Consider the following 20732-nt stretch of genomic DNA (forward strand, 5'->3'; position numbering starts at 1 on the left):
GAGCCGTGTGTGTGAGTCTCTGGAACAGGTACTCAGAGGACACCTTTAAGAGCACCATTTGCTCCCCTGTTCCTGTGTCTGGGGGTTAGGGCAATGCTGTCTGCAGAGACGGGCGGGGTCTCTGGAGAGAGATGGGGAGAGTCTGGTTCTTAAGCCGAATGTCAAGTCTCTGATGAATACACAGAGCGACTGTGTTCATGCTTCCTCGTCCTCTGCATGGTGTAGCGCATGAGATGACCGGCGTCCGTAAATACACAGAACAAGCTCGCCCCTGCCTGGCTCCCTCCAGACACAGCCTTTCCTCCCTGCCCAAACCCTTCCCTTTCATTTCCCACTTCTCCAGGGGCACGCCTTGTCCCATCGTCTTTCTCAGCACTCTGTGAGCACATAGTAATTGGCCTTCACAAAAGTCCTAAAGACAGAAGGGGTGAGGAATTAAACTTCAGGAATCAAGGAATTAAACCCAGCTATGGTACCTGACGGTATGTGAGGTAAGGCCTAGGAATCCAGGAAAAGGGATCCAGGTGTTAAGAAGGACCCAACCGGGGTGAGAGGGATGGAAGGCTGGAGCTGGTGGGGCAGTGGAGGGCTGCAGGCAGAGGTGTGGAGGAGAGGGGAGGGGGTGCGGGTGCAGGGGAGGGGAGCGGGCAGGGGTACACAGGACGGAGAGGAAGAAGAAACCTGGAGCCAGGAAACCCCATTTGTCAGTTCAGGGCTGGTTGTTCCAGGAAGGGGCGCTGTGTTCCCCCCCCCCAGTTCCAGAGCAGGGACGGTGGGCTGTGACAGCTCCCATCTTACCGCACGAGTCCCCCGGGGCCTCGGGGCAGGCTCCGTCAGCCACGTGGCCCCAGCTCTCCTCCCCCTCTCAAGCACAGCCTTGGTCAACAAGCACCTCTGCTAATCATTCCCACTTTGGCAACACTTTATCCTGCATAAAGAGGACGGCGAGGGGCCCTCCGGGGGCGGGGCAGGAGAATGAGTGGCCCGGGAGGAGAAGAGGGTGAGGCCTGCAAGCTCTCAGGGTTGTCCCTCACTAGCCCTGGCCTTGTCGTCTGGCTCGTCAGTACACTCACCGGCCATTCTGCGCCCAGCACCAGGGCCCCAGGTGCTCCCCCTCGCCCCTGGTTCTCCAAGGCCCTGACTTCCACCCCTTCCCCATCCCAGGCGGACTCGCGTTCACCGGCCTCACCCACCGATGCATGTCTTCCCGTCGGTATGGAGCACGAACTTGACATGGCAGCCGCACCGGGGACCCTGCTCTGTGTCATCGCACGTGTGCTGGCAGCCGCCATTACCGTAGTTGCACGTCACTGTGCAGAGAGGGCGGGAGGCCTGTCAGCTTGCTGCTCCCTGGGCCCCAGCGTCCTCCACAGCACGGAGACTGGCCCTCTGCTCTGGTTGCCTCTCCCACACTCCCTTTTCCTCCCACGTCTTGCTGCCCAGTGTCGGTGCGCTTCTCCCTCACCGCCATCCCCAGTTCTCTCACGTTTACAGTCCCGTTGGTTCTTGGTGAGCTCGAAGCCAGGGCGGCATTCACAGGCAATACCCCCTTTGGGTGTCTCCCGGCAAATGTGAGCACAACCGTGGTTCTTGTTCATGCAATTCATTCCTTCTAAAAGGGAAGAGGAGGGAGGTGAGTGCTCCGTATGCCTGGATGCCTAGAGGAAGAGGAACTAGGGGGGCAGTGGGGCCTAGGAGATTGAGAGAATCCACTGAGGCTGCCCCATAGTAACCTCAATCCCACACTGATCCCAACCCCAAATGAATTCCCCCAGATTTTGCTCCAACACAGTGTCTGTCCATGGAGCCCTTAAGCATGTGACTGGGTTGAGGGACAAGAGAGGAAGGAGCTGGTGGAGTTGAGAACAGAGGGTGAGAACAGAGGGTTTTGAGGGAAAACTCCACAGGTGGAGAGCAGCCTGGGAGTGCAGGGCTGGGCCCTCCCGGCTCGTGCGCTGACCTTCTGGCCGCTGGATGCAGGTGTGCTGGTTGTCGCTGAGGAAGAAGCCGTCCCGGCAGTGGCACTCATAGCTGCCCATCATGTTGACACAGCTCTGCTGACAGCCACCATTGCCCTCGGCACACTCGTCCACATCTGTGTAGGATGGGTGGTTGGTGCGGCCATGGGGTGCAGGCCGGGGTCCAGAGTATGCCCTGAGACTTCAGCACGCCCTCCCCACCCCAATGCAGCACCCAGCCTCAGGCCAGAAAGTTCTCGCTCACTCATCAGCTAATGTTCCACTGCTCTGGAAGAGGCCGCCCTAAGAGGGCAGAGCTGGGGAGCTAAGCCAGTGGAAAGGGCACAGTGGCACCTGCCTCTCTCAAGCGAAGACTTGCCTCCCCTTCCCTCACTTGTTGGAATTGGGTGTGAGAGCAGAAGGAATCAGGAAGGGAGCCAGGGCAAGAGGGAAGAGAGATGACGATAAGGATGGGGATTGGTCAGGGAGAGGAGCTGGGGCAGTGGTTACAGCCAGGGAATGCAACAACTTGGAGCTGGCTCCAAGTGCAGGGAGAGCTGTGGCCATGGCGCTAGGTCTGAGGGGCGACGTGGGTAAAGGCAGCAAGCCTCAACTCCTTGCAGGGCAGGGACCATTTCTGTGGACAGGCCACGGCCCCATCCTTCCTACCCTCCCCCCATGCCTGGGCTTGCTGCCATAGTCCTTAGCCTTTCTCCTATTTTGGTTTAACAAAACAGTCTGGTAGCTTGGTGGGGAGGGGTAGGAGGAGAGCTGCCAGGCCACACCCTAATTACCACCCCAAATCGCCACCCCCAGGTCCCAGAGCCAAGCTCATTCTGGGGCTCCCACTTCAATGCCTTGGTTCTGTCTCTGTGCTACCTACTGCCCTCCCAAGTCCCTAGCCCTTCTCGGTTCTCCTTGGCCCGGCAGGCATCCGGGAGTCTCCAAACAGAGCAGCTGGGATTTGAGCTCCTGAAGCCCTCATCTGCCTCTCTCTTCCCATCCTCTCTGCTGAGCCCCGAGACCCTGTCCTTTCCCCCTTCTGGCCAAGGGCAGAGGGGCATGGATCCAGCAGGCTCCTGCCTGAGAGAGGTACCCGTTGTAAAGCCAAGGAGATGCACTTTCTTTTTCCTTATACCTGTCCCCTCCCCTTCTCTCACTGCACCCGACTTCTTCCCATCCTTGTCTGTCCTTTGTTGCCCCATCCTACAGTCCATCCTTCTATTTGCTCCCTTCTAGTGCAACCTTGTGACTTTGCTACTCTTTAGCCAAGTTCCTTCCTCCAATTCTCAGTGGGGAAACTGAGGCCCAGGGCATGGAGGACTTAGGGTTCCCCTAAAAGCCAAAGGTTTTTACAACAAAGAGTTGAGACTTTGAACCCCATCCCTAAGGGTAGGGTTAGGTAGACCTTTGCTCCCCCTGCCTCTTCCCATAGCTATTCATTCCCTTGCCCTCTGGTTGGTTCTCCCCAAAATGCAGGGAAACAAGACTTGGCGAGAATCAGGGGCTTCGAAAGGTCAAAGGCAGCCAAAGAACTCAGAAGCTGATGTTTCCCATCCTGCAGGAAACTCACTGTCCTGGTCAAAGTGTCACAGCTTCTCCTTCTGAAGGAGTCCTCAAAGAGGCCCTCACAGGTGACTGGGCAGAAGAGAAGTGAGGTCCTTCCCTGGTAGAAGAGGTGGCTGGGGCTGGGGGGAAGGGCCCAGCATGGCTCAGGCTTACCTGATTAGAAATATTCAACTTAGTGAGAATTAGTTTACCTCCCTTAGAAGGCCTGGGTTGGGAAGAGAAACCTATAAGCCTGGTCCAAAGATGGGATGTGACTGGGTCTAGAGGCAGCCCTGCAGGAAGGAGGCTCTCCTAGACTAAGGGAGCCTCAGATAATTCATCGGTTTGGTCAGGTGGAGAAGCAGCCTAGCTGCTCTTCTGGGCATCATTCCTCTTCTTTTCATTTCCTGCTCTTCTAGTCTTCCAGTCTCCTGCTTTTATTTTGACACCAGAGAGGAAGAATTTGGAAAGGACCCCTGGCTTCACATTTCAAATCCTTTTCTGCTATGGGCTTCAGTGTTTCTACTTGGGGAAGAATCTGACACGGTCCCAGTAATTTTCCAAAATGATAAGAGACCAAAGTTGAGTGGAGTTGCCTAGAGATTCTCCTATCTCTGACCCAGCTCCTGGGTCAAAGATCAGGTCAGATTGAGGCCTGAGAAGTGAGGAGAGGGAGAGCCTGGAGATTGCAGGACAAGCTGGAAGAAAACCAATCTTTAAGGGTCAGAGGCTCCCCAGGACCCAGGGGAGCACCACCACCATCACCACCATCATCATCATCAAACATTCCTCCCATTTATTGAAGTGTAGAGCCAAATTACCTTCCCACCATGCTCTGCTCCCTATGGCTACACCTACTATTGTCATCTTCTGGCCCTTGCCCTGGGAGCACTTTCTAGCAGCATCTCCTCTGATGTTTTTCATCCAGCAGCAGGGTTATTTCATCCTCAGTGCCCAGTCTCAAAGGGGAGGCTGACCTTATTCTCTATTTTGTGAGAATGCAGCTTTTCGATCACCTTCCTCTCCTTGCCCGGGAAGTGGGAAATGCTGGAAACGCCTCCTTCCCCACAAGACAGCCCCTCTGCCCACACCTCCTCTCCCTCCTTTGCTTACCCAGACAGTTGTGTCCGTCATGTGCCAGGTGGAATCCATCATAGCAGGTGCATCGGTAATTGCCAGGGATGTTGACACAGTCGTGCACACAACCTGCATTATCTTCTCGTTCGCACTCATCCACATCTGTGGGCAAAGAGGATCTGAGGCAGCTGGCCCACCAGCATGCCCCCCACTGTCTACCCCTGGGCTCGGCCCTGTGGTGGTTTAAATATGTATATATGTGTATATATATGTATCTTCTCTGTGTATGTATGTTTACATAGTTACTTTCATAGCCTACAAACCATTTTGCATTTTACTATTTTTTTTAAAGATTTTATTTATTTATTTGACAGAGAGGGAGGCAGCGAGAGAGGGAACACAAGCAGGGGGAGCGGGAGAGGGAGAAGCAGGCTTCCCACCGAGCAGGGAGGCCGATGCGATGCGGGGCTCGATCCCAGGACCCTGGGATCATGACCTGAGCCGAAGGCAGACGCTTAATGACTGAGCCACCCAGGCGCCCCGCATTTTGCTATTTTCATCTAAACTTAAGTCATAGGGGCTCCTGGGTGGCTCAGCTGGTTAAGTGTCAGACTCTTGATTTTGGCTCAGGTCATGATCTCAGGTTGTGAAATCGAGCCTCGCATCAGCCTCCACGCTGAGCATGCAGCCTGCTTAGGATTCTCTCTCTCCCTCTCACTCTGCCCCTCCCCCGCCCCTCTCTAAAAGTAAGTAAGTAAATAAATAGATAGATAGATAGATAGATAAAATATGGGGCACCTGGGTAGCTCAGTCGTTAAGCGTCTGCCTTCAGCTCAGGTCATGATCCCAGGGTCCTGGGATCGAACCCCACATCGGGCTCCCTGCTCCACAGGAAGCCTGCTTCTCCCTCTCCCACTCCCCCTGCTTGTGTTCCTGCTCTCACTATCTCCCTCTGTCAAATAAATAAAATCTAAAACATAAAATAAAAATAAGTTTAAGTCATAAACATTTTCATACGTCTCCACCCAGTCTTTCTAATTACCGCTGTACATAGTTGCAGAATATTCCATTGTGTTGCTATATCATAACTTATTCATCCTTTATTGTCAGATTCCTTCCATTTATTTTACTATCATAAATAATGCATAAAGAACATCTTCTCCTGGATATTATTCTGTTTCTTTGAATTTCCCTTGAATAAGTCCCTAAGAATAAAATTTCTGGGTCAAAGGGTATAAATACCTTTTAAAAGTCCTGCTAGGTATGTCAAAATCACTTTTCAGTCTATAATGTCACCAAAACTTAATGAGTGTACCTTGTCCACTTAAGTCTTACCAACACTGAAGGTCATACATTGAAAATAACATCTAAGCATGCTTTAATTTGCACTGCTTTAATTATGAGAGGGGAAGAATGTGTTTGTTTACGGTATGAATTTCCCCTGGGGTAAACTGTCTGTTCTCATCCTATGTGGGAATGGTAGAAGGGCCTAAAGATGGAGGTTCCAATGTCAGGGCACCTCAGGCCTTAGTCCCATGATTCTGACCCCCCACCCAGCCAAGCTGGGAGGCTGTGAACTATTCGCACCAGAGCCTCATCTAGGCTCTATGGTGCCGTCCCGGGGGAAAAAATAGCCACCCCTCCCAACCCCCTCCCCGAGCCCACAGGGATTGCAGGCCTTCCTGTCATGTGCAGTGTGGCTGAGGGCAGTGGCACTGATTCCCCCTCTCGGGCGCCCTCCCAGCCTCACCTTTGCAGTGTTTACCATCCCCTGTGTAGCCAGACTTGCAGATGCACTTGTAGGACCGTGGGGTGTTCTGGCAGATCGCATCGATGTGGCAGTTGTCAGTCCCCTCCACACATTCATCCACATCTGGCAGGGGCAGAGGGGGCATGTGAGACCTTCTGTCAGTGCATTCCAAAGGGTGTCTTGAAGGTGGTTCCCCAAGGGCAAAATCCCCTCTCCTCTAAAATAGAGATAGTGACCCCTCCGAGAGCAGGTGCTCTTCCAACACCCTTCTGATTTCAGAGTGGGTCGACTCTGTAATTTCAGGAATTCAAAAAGCACCCCCACTGTCCTCAGAAATACTTAATCCATAATGACAGCTAAAATTCCATCATTTGAAACACTCCTCTTTGATTTAAAAACAAAAACCCTTGGACTGAGTAACACACTTACCTTGATTAGAAATATTCAACTTAGTGTGAATTAGTTTACCTCTCTTAGAAGGCTTCAGGCGGGGGTGGGGGGAGCATGGGAACAGTGGCCTCTGGGAAAGTGGCAGGGTCCAGTGGCCTTCAGTAATGGAAGGAGGAAGAAAGGGAGAAGATGGGGCACCCGAGAAATCCTCATCTGTCTCAGTTCTGCTTGAGACCAGGCCTGCTCCCACTTGGCTACCATGGCACCAAGAATCTTTAGAGGAAAGAAGTTCCATCCTGGAAGATTTCCCTCGGCCCCTGTGCTGTCAACAGCAGAGGGACCAGGACCGGGCAGGGGCTGGTACCAGCAACCTGAAGCCTGATCAGTGGGGCACTTGTGGCTCTCCAGCTAACTCCAGCTTGTCCAACTCGCCACCCTGAACTCTCCCATCTAACTCAAGGTGCTCCTCTCCCTCCTGGCTCTCACTCTGACACGAGGTACTCCTCAGAGAGCTATGCTAAAGGAAGAGGCCACCCAAGATCTAGCAAAAAAGAGGATGGTTCTGAAAGGACAGAGCAAAGAAAACTATTTATCATCTTTGGGCAAAAGATTCCAACTTCTGGGCGCCTGGGTGGCTCAGTTGGTTAAGCGACTGCCTTCGGCTCAGGTCATGATCCTGGAGTCCCGGGATCGAGTCCCGCATCGGGCTCCCTGCTCAGCGGGGAGTCTGCTTCTCCCTCTGACCCTCTTCCCTCTCATGCTCTCTATCTCATTCTCTCTCTCAAATAAATAAATAAAATCTTTAAAAAAAAAAAAGATTCCAACTTCTGGGGCAACATTACGGTGTGCATAAAGCAGAGCTAAAATATGGCAACATGTTGCATTCAGTTGAAAATGTTTTACAGGGTGTATTTGTGAAAGGTACTATGCTGAAGCCTGTGGAGGCCCCGAGGTGACTTGGCCCAGCCAGAAGGACAGACAAGTAACATGAGGCAGGGTGTAGTTGAGCGCTACAGAGACATTAGACATAAGGTGAGAGGGTCCTCAACCCTGGCTACACATCATCAGAGTTAACTCCCCTAGGAGATGCCCAGCGCCATCCCCAGTGGTCTGGTCAATGAGCCCACAGTATTTTTCGAAAACTTCCCAGGTGAGTCTAACATGCAGCCAGGCTTGAGAATCTCTGTGAAAAGGAAGATCAGAGGAGGAAGAGACTACTTCTAGCTGGGAACTGGGGAACCCAAGTGTGGCGGTAGCCACCTGCAAATAAAGAAATGGGATTTGCAATCAAGACAGTGGACTGTAAAAAAAAAAAAAAAAGAGTGGACTATAGTGTTGCCTGGCTTTTGTTAAAATGCAGATTCTCAGGCCCTATCGCCAAGCTACAGAATCCAAATCCTTAAGGTGCTTGATACATATTTTTACAGAATGTGAATGAACAAGTGGACCAGTAATCACTCCAATTTATAGATACCCAGGAGTCCTAGCTTGAAACAGTTAATTGTCCTCTGCTTTCATGTTTCAAGAAGTACTTTGGGGGCAGGACTGAGGCTTCCTGGGATGAAGAAGAGAATTGAAATTTGGAAGAGTGCCCCCAAACATCCGGCCTCAAATCTTCTGGACTTCCATTCGGCTCTGCACTCTACCTTCCAACTGTCTTGGACTCCTCTGCAGCAGTCCGCCATGCCCGGTCATTCCAACTGCTGTAACTCACACTTACTCTCCACCTCCCTCAGGCTCAGTGGTCATGGTGTCTCTGCCTGCTGGCCCACCGTGGGAACTCATCCCCAAATGAAAGAACAGAGAAGAGGGGCATGAACACTAGTGGAGGGCAAGAAGGGTAGTGGAGAGTAGACAGTAGGAGGCTGCGTGGAGTATCAGTAGGTCCAATGAAGAAATGTACTCTCATTAAAAGAGCCTAAGCTCTGAAACCGGTCAGTCCCAGATTCAAATCCAGCTCTACCTCTCTAGGGAAGCTTTTCTGATTCTCTTTTATTTCTTCCTCTTTAAAATGGGGATAATACCTCCTCGTGAGAGTCTGTGAACAGTTGATAAGATAATCTGTGTAAAGTTCCTAATAAAATATCTGGGAAATAGTATGGAAGCTGGTTCAGACAACAGATGCTCTAGGACTGTGCTGTCTATGATGGTAGCCATGAAGCACATATGGCTATTTAAATTAATTTAAAATTCAGTCGCTCAGTTGCCCTAGGCCAAGTGCTCAATGGCCATATGTGGCTAATGGCCACCACCAACGGATAGCACTTCCAGTATCACAGGAAGTTCTATTGGAGCACCGCTCTGAGTTAATAAGGGATACGCCTAGGCCTGGGTAGACCAAAATACTTCCTGAGCCGTGGGATTCAAGTTGACTTTTGGAGACTGGATCAGCATTTGACCGTCAGAAGAAGAAAGAGGAAATTTCAAGTGTGGTTAAACACATGAAGAAGGACAAGGCACTCAGAGATCCAAGTCCTGTTCTCTGTCCCCACATTTATACACGCCCTTGTGAGTCTTCGAGGCTGGCCTGGGACACTGGACAATCCCCGTGACTAACGATCATTCTGTCCATCCTGCTTTGAGCCCTCTTCTGTCTCTCACCATCTCTTCCCCCGCAGCCAGCCGGACAATTTAGAAATCCACTGGGAAGCCCTTCCTCTAGGTCCATCTCAGAGGGACATGCCTGTCTCCGAATCATTGGGTGATTCGCTGGAGTCTGCACCGGGCCATCTGGGCTCTCAGTTCTTTGCTTTGCCTCCAGTTCAGTGCTCACTAGGACCAGAGTGCCCCTGATGCTGATGGCAGCAAACCCAGGCTTCCCGGCAGAGCCCGTAGACCCTTCCAGCAGCTGGGCTCTTCCCAGCATCCTACCCACTCCCTCATCGCCCTGCTCATGGTGCTTATCCCTCTCCAGCCAAGAGTCTCTGCCCTGGAAGACTTTTATCTCTTACCTCCTCCCTCTACAACGTCTAAGTGTTCTGCCCTTGTCCAAGCATTCACATACATCTCATTCTTCACATTTGAGATGCAGTTCTCTTTTCTCTAGCCACACTGTTCCCGGCTTCCCCGATCTGGTTCAAAATTGTCTTCCCCAAAGCTCTTCCTGCTAAGCCCCATTCGTAAAGGGTTCCTGATCCCAGGGGACTCAGCCTGCCTCCGCTCACTTGCTGCCATTGCTGAATCCTTCTGCTAATGCTGTCAAGCCCTCTTGTGTGGCATGTATCAGCTTCCCTCACTTGGCTAGTCACTCATTGAGGACAGGACCTTTCAACCATTTGATTGGAATCTTTTGAAGCAGTTCAGGCCTAAAGCAGAGCTCTGAGGGGCGCCTGGGTGGCTCAGTCGTTTGGGCGCCTGACTCTTGGTTTCGGCTCAGGTGATCTCAGGGTCGTGAGATTGAGCCCTGGGCCTGCTTGAGATTCTCTCTCTCCCTCTTCCTCTGCCCCTTCCCCCTCTAAAAACAAATAAACAAAACAGAGCTCTGAAATAGGGCCCCCCATTATATCCAGTGTCTCCTCCTTTTGCGAGTTCATTCTTTCAGAGCTCCCTTCCACCACATCTGCCCACACACGATTTGTCCATGCAGGGATCCCTTCGATACCCATAGGCACAGTCTCATCATAGCTCTGAGGGAGCAAGTATTTACTACTGGCCTGACAAACAAGTTGATGCTAGTTGGACATGGATTGGTCTAGACCGGTGGTTCTCAACCCTGGTTGCACACTGGGATTCCCTGGGGGCCTTTTAAAAAATGTGGTTGTCTAGGCACTCTCCTACACCAGCTGCATCAGGATCTCTAGCTGCATCGCAGGCTGGGCTGGGCTGCTATCTTCCTTTCCCATCTCAGATAATATGAATAGACCATTTGCCCGAGCTGGGAAGACACTGGGGGCAGCAAGATGACAGAGTGTTTGAGAAAAGGGATTCTGGAGTGATGCTGTGTCAGTGTAAACGCCAGCCCCACCCGTGTCTGTGTGGTCCTGGGCCAGCTTCTGAACTTACCTGTTCCCTGCTCTGTAACTGCATCTCAGAATAATAGCACCTCCTCATGGGGCTGCCGCGTGCATCAAATGAGTTAATACTTGTCAAGTATTTAGCACTGCAGTGCAGGCATATAGTAAGTGCTGAGAGAGGTCTGCTATTTTTGTTCCTTCTCTCCAACTTTCTCCCCAGTATTGTTTCTGAACCCCCTTTCTGCTCCTCCTTCCTCTTACCAAAGCCCCATTTCAGGCCTCGTGTGGGGCCATGCAGCACCAGGAGAGCATGTGATGGTACAGGGAATGTTGGGGAGACACATCCCTGAAGGTACCTTCTCCACTGCCTTCTCTGCCCATGCTCAGAACTGCCCAAAGAGGAGGGTGAAGTGGGTGACAGGCCAGTTGGGAACCAAAAAGCAGCCCTCCACGATCCCTTGTGAGGGCTCTCCTTATGTGCCTTTACCCCCACCCCAGGTGCAGGGCTGGATCGAAAGCTGAATTGGGGGACAGTGGCAGCTGCAGAGATACCCCAGATGAGTCAAGACTTCCTTGCCTCACCCTACCCTGGCATGAATGCGTGGGTCTGTAACTGCAGCAGCTTTCCCAGTGCCATCTGACATTTCTGCTGGATTTGCTTCCGTACCTAGCAGAGCCCTCCATAAACTCTGCTCAAGGTAGGGAGGGAGGGTGGGATGTGGGGGTGGTGTTTGGAGGGTGAGAGGGCAGACCGGACCAGAAAGGGTGGATTGTTTGACCATGGGTAGTCCTAAGATTCCCTTCTGAGGATGGGCAAGTATACCCCAAAAGGGAAGCAGGAGGACCCCAAAGGAAACACTTCCATCTACTTCAATGTTTTGCCCAGATCCAGCTCAGGAGTAACAACAAATGGAAATGAGCAGAATGCAGGCTGCAGATAAGCAGACACCCCTAGGGACAGTCCACCCCACCCGCTTTTACATTACCACAGTAGTTACCCTACCACTCACAGCAGCAGATTTGCTGGGCCCAGTGAGGAGGTCCAAAGCAGCCTGACTGGTGTCCTAATGGGCCTGCATGACTGTGACATCCTTCCTGCCCAAACCAGGTTAGCCCCAGGTGATTGGGCTGAGTGCAGACTCTCTGATTGCCTGACCAATCACTGTCTTATGATGCCTCTTACATGCTGCCTTGTACCATTATTTAACTTCTAGTGCATGTGTAGTATCTTCCTCCAGAAGCCTCCCTGAGGCTATGGCTTCTGAATCTTTGAAATCCACATGGCAGCTGGGAGCTGATCATATGCATTTAGCCATTCAACAAAGAGTTCCTAAGCATTTGCAACATGCCAAACACTGTGCTAGGAGCTAGGCATCCGGCAGTGAACAAGACAGACTGATATACTGAAGGCATTTAGTAAATATTCGTAAAACATTTACTCAGATGGGTGGATGGACGGACAGACAGATGGATGGGTTGGCGGGTGAATAGAGGAGGTCCATATTTGTGTCATCTTCCCAGTTCTATGTTACCACAAGGAAAAACTTTTCATTTTCCTGTGACCCCACAGTTATTCCAGGTGGATGGCAGTCCTAGGAAATTCAGTCTTAAATTAAGGGTAGGGGGATAGGAAACTCAGAGAAAGTAAGAGACCCACTTAAAGGCATCCATTTGGTGATGCAGAGGCCAGAAGAGACTGGGAACAATGAATCCAGGGTAGGATTCGTAGGGAATCCTATAGGACCCGTAGGCTCTCAGGGTCTTCAGATATTATCTGGAGCTGCTCAGGCATCTCTTTGGAGTATCCTTGTCCAATAAATGTTCCCCGGCCTCAGGGCTAAGTAGCACTTGATGATGGGGCACCAGGGTCCACCTGAGACCAGCACACCATTGCTGCTCCTGGTCAGTTCTCTTAGCCTTTCCTCCATGTTGCCTCCCACATTGTAAGTAACACCCAAAGTAGAACCAGCCTGGGCTTCGGCCATGACACCCTGACCTGTATATGTGTGCATGTGTTCTCCCTCTAGATGAAAAGGGCAACTAGGGTAACTGGCTGAGCCTGGCTTCCCAGCTTGGGCTTCTCAGGCTATCTTCCCGACCTGGAACCCCAGGCTGAGACTCTGTGACCTCAGCTGGAGCCTGGGCCCATCCTCGGCCTGGACAAAGCATAAGCAGGGGTAAGGAAGGCCTGGAGAGAGTCCAGGAAACCGCACAGATGACCCCAAGGAGAGGAGACAGAGCACTTTCTTCTCGTCAAAAAAAGGACCCTTTTTCTTATATAGCTGAGCCTGCTTGACTGAAGAGCCAGGAAAAGCAGTTGGTGCTCAGTGCCTGGAGGGGAACAGGGCTGAACCTGAGAGCTTTGTCACCCATCGAGAGGCCTTGATGAGTTTCTCTAAGTCCTACCACCTTATCCCTAAACCAGCTCCTTGCTCATTTGAAAGTACCCCAAATGGACAAGAATTTTCTCCTTTTCAATGTGGATGAAACCAACCCTGAGTCAGAGGCCTTAGAGGATGGGTAGGTAGGGGATCCCCGGGTAGGGAGGAAAGAACAAAACGCTGGAGAGAGAGGGGCAGGCAGGCAGTGGGCCAAGGAAGGTTCCAGTTTCATGATTATCCGTCTTATCTCTTTACACGGATGGAAAAAATGACAGCATGAACAACGATGGTGTCAGATGGTGCATAATTACGTGTGCGGAGCTTTCACCCAGGCTATTTCACATGGGCCTCAAATGGCCCTGTCTCTCACTACATAGATGGGCAAGTGTGAACAGCTTGTGCAGAGCCAGACCCCGGGTCTTCTGACTCCGAGTCCAGTGCTTGCTCACTACACACTATCCAGAAACACCCCAGGGGAGGAATCCCTGCCTCAGGCATTGCCGTGCCTGCCCTGACCCCAGCTCAGCATGGACACATAACCGTGGAACGGCCCGGGACTGACAGGTGGATATTCCTGGTCGGAGAGCCAGAGCAGGGATGCGGATGCTCTGAGGTTTTGGGCACGGGGGTGGCTGGAAGGAGGGCAGGGCTGAGTGGCAGGCAGGGAAGGAGGGCAGTGCGCCATGGTGGGCGCATACAGAGCTGCAGTGAGGACGGGGTGGGCAGGTGTCTCCAACTGGGATTCACTCTGCTGGGCCAAGCGGCTGGTTAGAAACAAAAACAAACACCGGGATACAGGTTCCTGCTGTTAACAGCTTCAAACCGCCAGAGGAAAACTCCAAATAAATATAATTAGAAACTTGTAAAAACGTCCTCTCTGTAAACTTGCTCCCCAGGGTCTATCCTTTAAGCTCCCCCTTTCTTCCAGCATCCCCCCCCCCAACTCCATGCCCGCATACCCTGACCCTCCACCCTCACCCAGGGATTCCTTAGATCTCTTTCCTTATTCTGGATCTTCCCTCTAGCCCAGCAGCTCCTGCCCAGGTCTCTACTCAGCGTGGTGCCATCAGGGACCAGATGTGGACAGCCCTTGGCCTGGAGCTCCGAAATCCAAACCCCACAGCTCTCTAGGGCTACGGGTACAGCCGCAGGGAAAAACCATAGGTAAGAGCGAGGGCCACAGCGCCCGATTCAGGTGTCACCTCTTCACCTCTGTGGCCAAACCCAACAGCAACTACAAAACAGTACTTTGGTCTGAAAGCGGGAGATGTTTCGGCTGGAGCAGAATACAGAGGGCCAGCCTTGGAGCTGAGAATAGACCACGTAGGACCAGGGACTGGGGCCTCAGGGCCCTGCCTAGATAGTATTCAGTTCCCAGAACACAACCATTGCAGCTCCCTTACCCAAAGTTGCTGGATACACACACATTCACACACACATGCACGCACAGAAACACACTTGTTTTGTAGGGGCTCTTTCCAGGGGGAGAGACTCTACTTAAGGATGCAGAGCAATTGGGTACTTGGGGCCCCAGGAAACTGGGGTGGGGGAAGAAAGGAGGAGCAGCCATGACAGACTCGAGCAGGGAGTAGTAGAGGAGGGCTCAGGAAGCAGAGGGCCTGGGTGTTGGGCGGGAAGGCCCAAAGAGGCCTGGGGGCAGGACCGAGGCTTGCTATCGTGTTTTCTGCCTTCCAGCAGGAAGGATTTCAATGAGATGTGCAGAATCTGAGAGCAGAGAGGGACCCTCCTGATACTCTAGTCCATTTTACAAGTGAGGAAGGGAATTTCAATGATTTCCTCAAAGGCCCCAAAACTCGGCTCCGCGTCTACCAACCCACTGGCACCAAACGCCCCACCACATGCCATTTGGAGCCGGCCGTATGCGGGCGTGGGAGGAAAGTGGCCCGTCTGGTGACAGAGGGGCCCGTGGGGAGAGGGGAGGGCCTGTGTTCCCTCTTCACCCAGGCGCCTATCTCCACCCCTCAGACATCCCCGAGTTAGCCATTGTACCACTTCTCCCCGCCCAAGGCCCAGCCGTCCCTCTGTTTCCAGACGGCTGTCTTATAACTGAACCTGAAGAAGCTGTCCCCAGGCCTGGGCCTCTTGCGGGCACTGCCAGCCTCAGAGCAGCTCTGCCGTTTCCAGCCCTGACAGGGACTCTTTCTTAGAAGTGGTCATGTGCTAGGGGTACAGGACGTCAAGGGAGGCCCACACCCTGACACACGGGGACCAGAGCTGGGGGCAGGGACTGGGGTGAGTTCAGGCAGCAAGCTCCTCCACCTCCATCTTCGCAAGAGGGTCTGAAACTACCCGTTCCCTTCCCCCACCCTCAATCCAAGGCACTGGACCAAGCCATTCCATTTCTTGACTTCTCCAACGAAAACAAAACGCACATTGCCCTGCTTCCCTTTTCCTCTCACCGGAGCACTGCGCACGCACACACGGGGGGGGGATACACACACACACACACACACACACGCGCGCACACACACACACACACCCTGAATCATGCACACGCACGCTCGCACGCCCCAGTGAATGCACACCTCGCATTCCCAAACTCACACCCAGGGCCGGCTCCTTTTACAACAGGTCCCGGCCGCTCACATCTCAAACCGGTTCTCATGCTCTCAGATTCCTGAAGGTTTCAGAAAACAATCTCATTTAGGGGTGGCTGATAACTTTCTTTCTCTGCCTGTGGTAATTCTGGCCTTGGTGTCTTCCGCTCCCCTCTCTCACATTCCACTCTGCAGAGACTCAAGGAGATGAGGGGTAAGAAGTGGAGAAGTGTTCCCCTGGCCCCAGGCTTTCCCCACCTCCCCAGGGGACATGTCACTGAGAGAAGAGAGGTCAAAGGGATTCCTGAGGAATTTCTAAGCAGTCCATCCCCCTTCTCCACCCTTCTGGAAAAATGGAGGGGTGGGGGGAGACAGGCTTAGAAGCAACTGATTGAAGATCAGGCTCCAAGAGTGGGGACTGACTCTCTCTCTCTCTCTCTCTCTCTCTCTCCAGTGTGGCCTGGATGGGGCACGGGCAATAGCCGGCTGCCCACGGGGCCACCCTCACCCGCTGACACGGTTATGGTTTTCATTTCATATTTTGGAGGGAGGGGCTAGGAGGAACAGTCCCCTCACTGTAAGAGCTGGCCACAGGAGCCCAGGGAAGCGGGGAGGAGAGGAAATAGCCACATTAAAGAGGAAGAGAGGGGTGGGGGAAAGAAAGAGAGAGACACACATACACCCAGACAGAGACCCGGAGAGACACGCGGAGACAGAGAGACACTGTTTGCCACCAGATGAACGCTCTCAGTCCCAGGGATGGTGTTACTTGGGAACTCTAAATACACGACTTTATCAACATTTTATCCCTAATGAGAAGAGAAAACAACCAGGTAAACTAAACGGCCAGGCTGACTCTCCCTGAGCCCGCCCTGGGGACAAGTTTTCCCCGGGAGGCCAGGAGACCTTTTCATTCAGCTGTAACCTGAGCCTTAAGCAAGGATTAGGTCTTTTTAACCACTGCTGCACACCCCCCCCCCCAAAAAAGCAAAGCAAATTAATGCTTTTAAGTTAACAATTATCTTGGTTATCCAGTCTGTCTACTTTAAAATACACAGACAGGCACTTGAAAAACACTCAAAACCATGTACCCTCATGCTCACTCACTCCCAGTCACACAAGCTTACCCACCCACTCATCCACACCCAGTTCTCAAAGACACGAAAACCTTCGTATCCAGGCTTAATAACCGAGTCACAAGAGACACAGACACCCAGCTGTATCACCCGTGGGCGATGGCGGGGAACCTCTCTCTCTCTCTCTCTCTCTCTCTCTCTCTCACACACACACACACACTCACCTGCACACTCAGGGCTCCCTTCCTTGTCCTTCCCTGCCTCCCTATCCCTTTCCACTTTGGTTCTTGGGGGGGAAGGATGGAATCTCTGGAAAAAAGGCCCTGAAGTATAGTAACTGTACACAAACACGCACACACACGCACACACTCGCACACACACACTATACCCAGAGGTATAATAACTGCGCAAGATATCTGACAAGAGTCTTTGCAGTTTAAAGACACCCACTAGAGCTTCGATTATAAGCACGTGGCATTGAAGACACACCTGCTGGCCCTGGTGATACCCAGGAGATATGTCTGGGAGCGAGGGATGGCCACAGCACTCCATCTAGGGGTAAGCCTGCCCTGCCCGGTTTAGTGCTTGTCTTTCCCAGGGCATTGGTCTGCAGATTTGGGTCCAGAGACATCCCTCTAGCCCAACAGACCTGTCGTTAGGCAATCTCTGGCAGACCAGGTTGATACAGTTCCTGAACAGCAGCGTCAAATGTAGCTGAAATGACAGGCTTCGAGTCCATGCCAGGCTAGACTCAGGGATCAGAAGGAAGGAAGAAACACAGATAACTGCGGCCCAGTCAGGGCGAGTGACTGTGGCCTGAATATAAGTAGTGAACAAAACTATGAGGATGTAAGTTCCTTGAGGGCAGGGGGCCTCCAATCTAGCTGCACCCCCCCAACAGCACCCAGCAGGGTGTCTGATGAAAAAGGGAGCCCCAGAACACCTTGGAGGGATTTTGAATCCTTCCATCCCTGAAGGATGAGCTGATTCCGCCCCCCCCTCCCCCGCACCTGTCCCTTCTAGGAGTCTCCATCAGCCCTGGGAATCCCCTGAATATACTGTTTGCTCCCCCTTTTGCCCCCAGCCCCCCAGTCTCACTAGGCCACTACAGACACTGGCTCCAACTTGAAAGAGGCCCTTATCTTGTCTCTAGATTACTGAATGAAATCTGTTCCTTCCTTCAGACTAAACTCCCTAGCTAATTCCATGTTATGAGTAAGTCAGCACACACTACAAAAGCCAGCTTTGTTTATGAAAACACAAGCAAATCCACAGTGGGAGAGGGGCTGCTTCCAGGCTGGGGGGGTGGGGGTTGGTGGTGGCAGTGTTAGTGGGCTGTCTGGAACCAGGACTGGCGAAGAGGCAGTTTGGGGTTGGAAGGGGGTGGGGTTGGGGTCTGGTATGTGACAGCTGCGATCTCCAGTCCTTGGGCTCTGCTAAAGGACAGGTTGGAGGAAGAAGGAGGTAGTTGAAGAGGCAGCATTTGGGAGAAGAGACTGGCGTTGATATAGCACCTCCCTTTTACCAGAGTGGGAGCCCATCCAGTACACAAAAGCAGCTTAAGAGCCAGGCACTCAGGCTCCAGGACACAGGGACCTGACTGCCAGAGACTCAGGCTTCCCCAACTCCCAAGTTCAACTTTCCCTTCTGGCTCAGCCACTTCCACACCCCAGCTTGGCTTCGGGAGCCCCTGGGACAATAGGCAGAATCATATCCTCCTCCGCAAAGCCTTGCCAGGAGGAATTTTCTTTTTGTCCATATAAATCTCTTCCTGGGTGAGGACATGATGGGGGGAAGGGTGCAGCAAGAGGTCAAGGGGGAGGGGAGGCTGTCCCCAAGAGAACTGTAGCCCACCAGCCTGGTTTCTGCCAGCAAAGCCTTGGGACTGGCCGAGCAATGAGCCTGGGGTCAGGGATGGGGGCCGGAGGGCCTCCCTGTCTCTCTCCCTTTAATTCCTAGAGGGATCTGTCAGAGCTCCCCAGCCTGGAATTTTACTTTGTTATTTTAATGCAATTCTGACCTGGATTTAAATGGAATTGGAAACCCGAGGCCTTAATAAATAAATATTATGATAAGAAATGAAAGCCATGCAAGACGAAAGAGATTTCCCCCCAAAGAGGCAGAAAGCGACATTCTTGCTGGGAGCCAGTCAGAAATTTTCTTCTCTTCTTCAGCCCCCTACCCTCCAGTGAGAGACGAGCTGGTCTTTCCAGAAAAGATCCTATTTTTCTTTAACATTTTTCTACTGATAGGACAACAACTTGGAAATTTTGTCTGACTTTGCATGAGGGTTGGGGGTGAGGGGAAGAAATACATGGCGTGGCTGAAAAGTTTCATTCTCTCCGTCTCTCCAGGCCACAGCTTAAGTTTCTGGCAATGTCTGAGAGAAGAGAAGATCCTCTCTCGTACTTTTGGAGGACAAGAAGTCTTTCGAAGATGCTGGGGTGGCAATGAAGTCGGGCAGAATTCTGAGGTGCTTGGCGACTTCTGCCTAGGGACCCCCAAACTTCTCACTCCTCCGCGTCGCTCCTGGCTCCTCCAGCCTTTTGCCCGGGACGCAGCGCCCAGACAGAGGTCAGGTCCCCGGCCGGAGTGCGGGTGCACGGTGCTGGGTTCTGACAGCGGCACGCTTCCCAGCACCTGCCCTGCCCCTCGGAAATCGCGCCCCCCCCCCGCCCTCGGGCCCCCGCAGCCCCCGCCGCCGTGCGTCCCTCCTTCCTTACCTTGCGCGGCTTTGCTGTGCTGGGCGGCGCGGGCGTGGACCAGCAGGACGAGCAGGCAGAGCCCGGGCACGCGCCCCGAGCCCATGGCTGGAGCCACCGGCGGCCGGGCGGCCGGGGCCGGTCTCGCAGCCCCGGGACGGGCGGAAGCCGGCCGGGCCCCCGCGCGCCGGAGGGGGGAGGGGAGGGGGCGCCCCGCCGGGGCCGGGCCGGGGGCTGCGGGCTCGGGGCGCGGACCGCGGCGCCCTCGGCGGGAGGCTCGCGATGCTGCCGGCTTCTCCCGGCCCGACGCCGGGGAGAGCGAGGCGGAGAGCGCGACGAGGCTGGGGGGGCGCCCGGCGCCAATGAGGGAGGGGAACCCCCGCCCTCTCCGAGCCCGGCTCTGCTAGCGGCGGCGGCGGCGGGGCCGCTCCGTATAATCCCACCCAATTCCCAGCTTCGCCCGGAGAGAGCTGCCGCGGGAGAGCGCGCAGAGCCCGAGCGAGGGACCTGAGAAAGGGGAGGGGAAACGCAGCGCCAGAAACACGCCCTTTCTGCCTCTCTTTCTTCCTCTCTCGCTCCTTCTCCGTCTCTCAGGCTCCGTCTCTTTTTCTTCGCCTTTCTCCTCCTCCTCCTCCTCTTTCTCCTCCTCTCCTCGCTCCTTTTCGTTTTCTTCCTCCTCCCCCTCCTCCTCCACCACCTCCTTTTTCGTGCCCTTTTTTCTTTCAAATGGGGCCTCGGCGCGGCGGCCGCTCCCCCTGCGCGCCCGGGCGCGGCGGCCCCCTCCCCAGGCTGCCGGGCCGCTGCCTGCAGGAATTTACAATCCGGCGCTGGGGGAGCGGGCCCGGTCTCCATGGAGACGGCTTCCCCGGGAGCAGGGAGGTCAGGCGCAGACCGCGCACAATCAATGGATCAATGCAAGCCCCGCTCCGCTCCAGACCAAACAGCACCGGGCTCCGGCTCCTTCTCTCTCCCCGCGGGAAGAGTGGGGGAGCTAGGGTGCGCCCCGGCGCTCGCACGAGATGAGGGCCGTGCAACGCAGGTTTGCACGCACACCTCCACGAGGAGACAAAGAGAGCTCGGGGTGTCGGGGAGGCTGGGACGGACGGGATCGCACGGGCACTCCGGCACGCCCGCCCGACACAGCCCGACACGCGAGACACGGCCACATTGGACCTCGAAAAACCGAGAGGGGCTCCGACTTCGGACCGAAGGGCGCCCTGCCAACTCTTACCTCCACCGCTCCCCCCACCCCACCCTCGGGTCTCAGTGCTCCTTCCTAGTGCTGAGTCCACTTTAATTGAGGACCAAGAAGAAGGTAGCCTTCCCCCAGATCAAACTG

General features: G+C 53.7%; 1 protein-coding gene and 1 long non-coding RNA gene across 5 annotated transcripts in view; one reads left to right on the forward strand and one right to left on the reverse strand.

Moving 5' to 3' along the window:
• Positions 1-11257, forward strand: part of LOC114222057 (uncharacterized) — a 33848-nt gene extending 22591 nt beyond the window's left edge. Inside the window, exon 3 of one of the 2 annotated variants that reach the window (XR_003611863.1) lies at positions 11175-11257. This is a non-coding gene — a long non-coding RNA (uncharacterized LOC114222057). Of the gene's footprint in view, positions 1-1164; positions 2119-11174 lie in introns of those variants that run through there. The other variant, XR_003611862.2, reaches the window with a different exon arrangement.
• The window catches only part of SCUBE3 (signal peptide, CUB domain and EGF like domain containing 3), a 32844-nt gene extending 13345 nt beyond the window's left edge, over positions 1-19499 (reverse strand). For 2 of the 3 annotated variants that reach the window (XM_028120388.1, XM_088024021.1), the window contains exons 1-6: positions 19415-19499; positions 6334-6456; positions 4620-4745; positions 1961-2095; positions 1487-1612; positions 1194-1310 (exon numbers count right to left, since the gene is read on the reverse strand). In XM_028120388.1, the coding sequence (XP_027976189.1) occupies positions 1194-1310; positions 1487-1612; positions 1961-2095; positions 4620-4745; positions 6334-6456; positions 19415-19499 (712 nt within the window). The remainder of the gene's footprint in view (positions 1-1193; positions 1311-1486; positions 1613-1960; positions 2096-4619; positions 4746-6333; positions 6457-19414) is intronic. The other variant, XM_028120389.1, reaches the window with a different exon arrangement.
• Positions 19500-20732: the final 1233 nt, after the last annotated feature.

This window comes from Eumetopias jubatus, unplaced genomic scaffold, assembly GCF_037043125.1.
Source record: "Eumetopias jubatus isolate StellerSeaLion01/CBP00866 unplaced genomic scaffold, mEumJub1_p1.0 scaffold_6, whole genome shotgun sequence".
Classification (NCBI taxonomy): domain Eukaryota; kingdom Metazoa; phylum Chordata; class Mammalia; order Carnivora; family Otariidae; genus Eumetopias; species Eumetopias jubatus.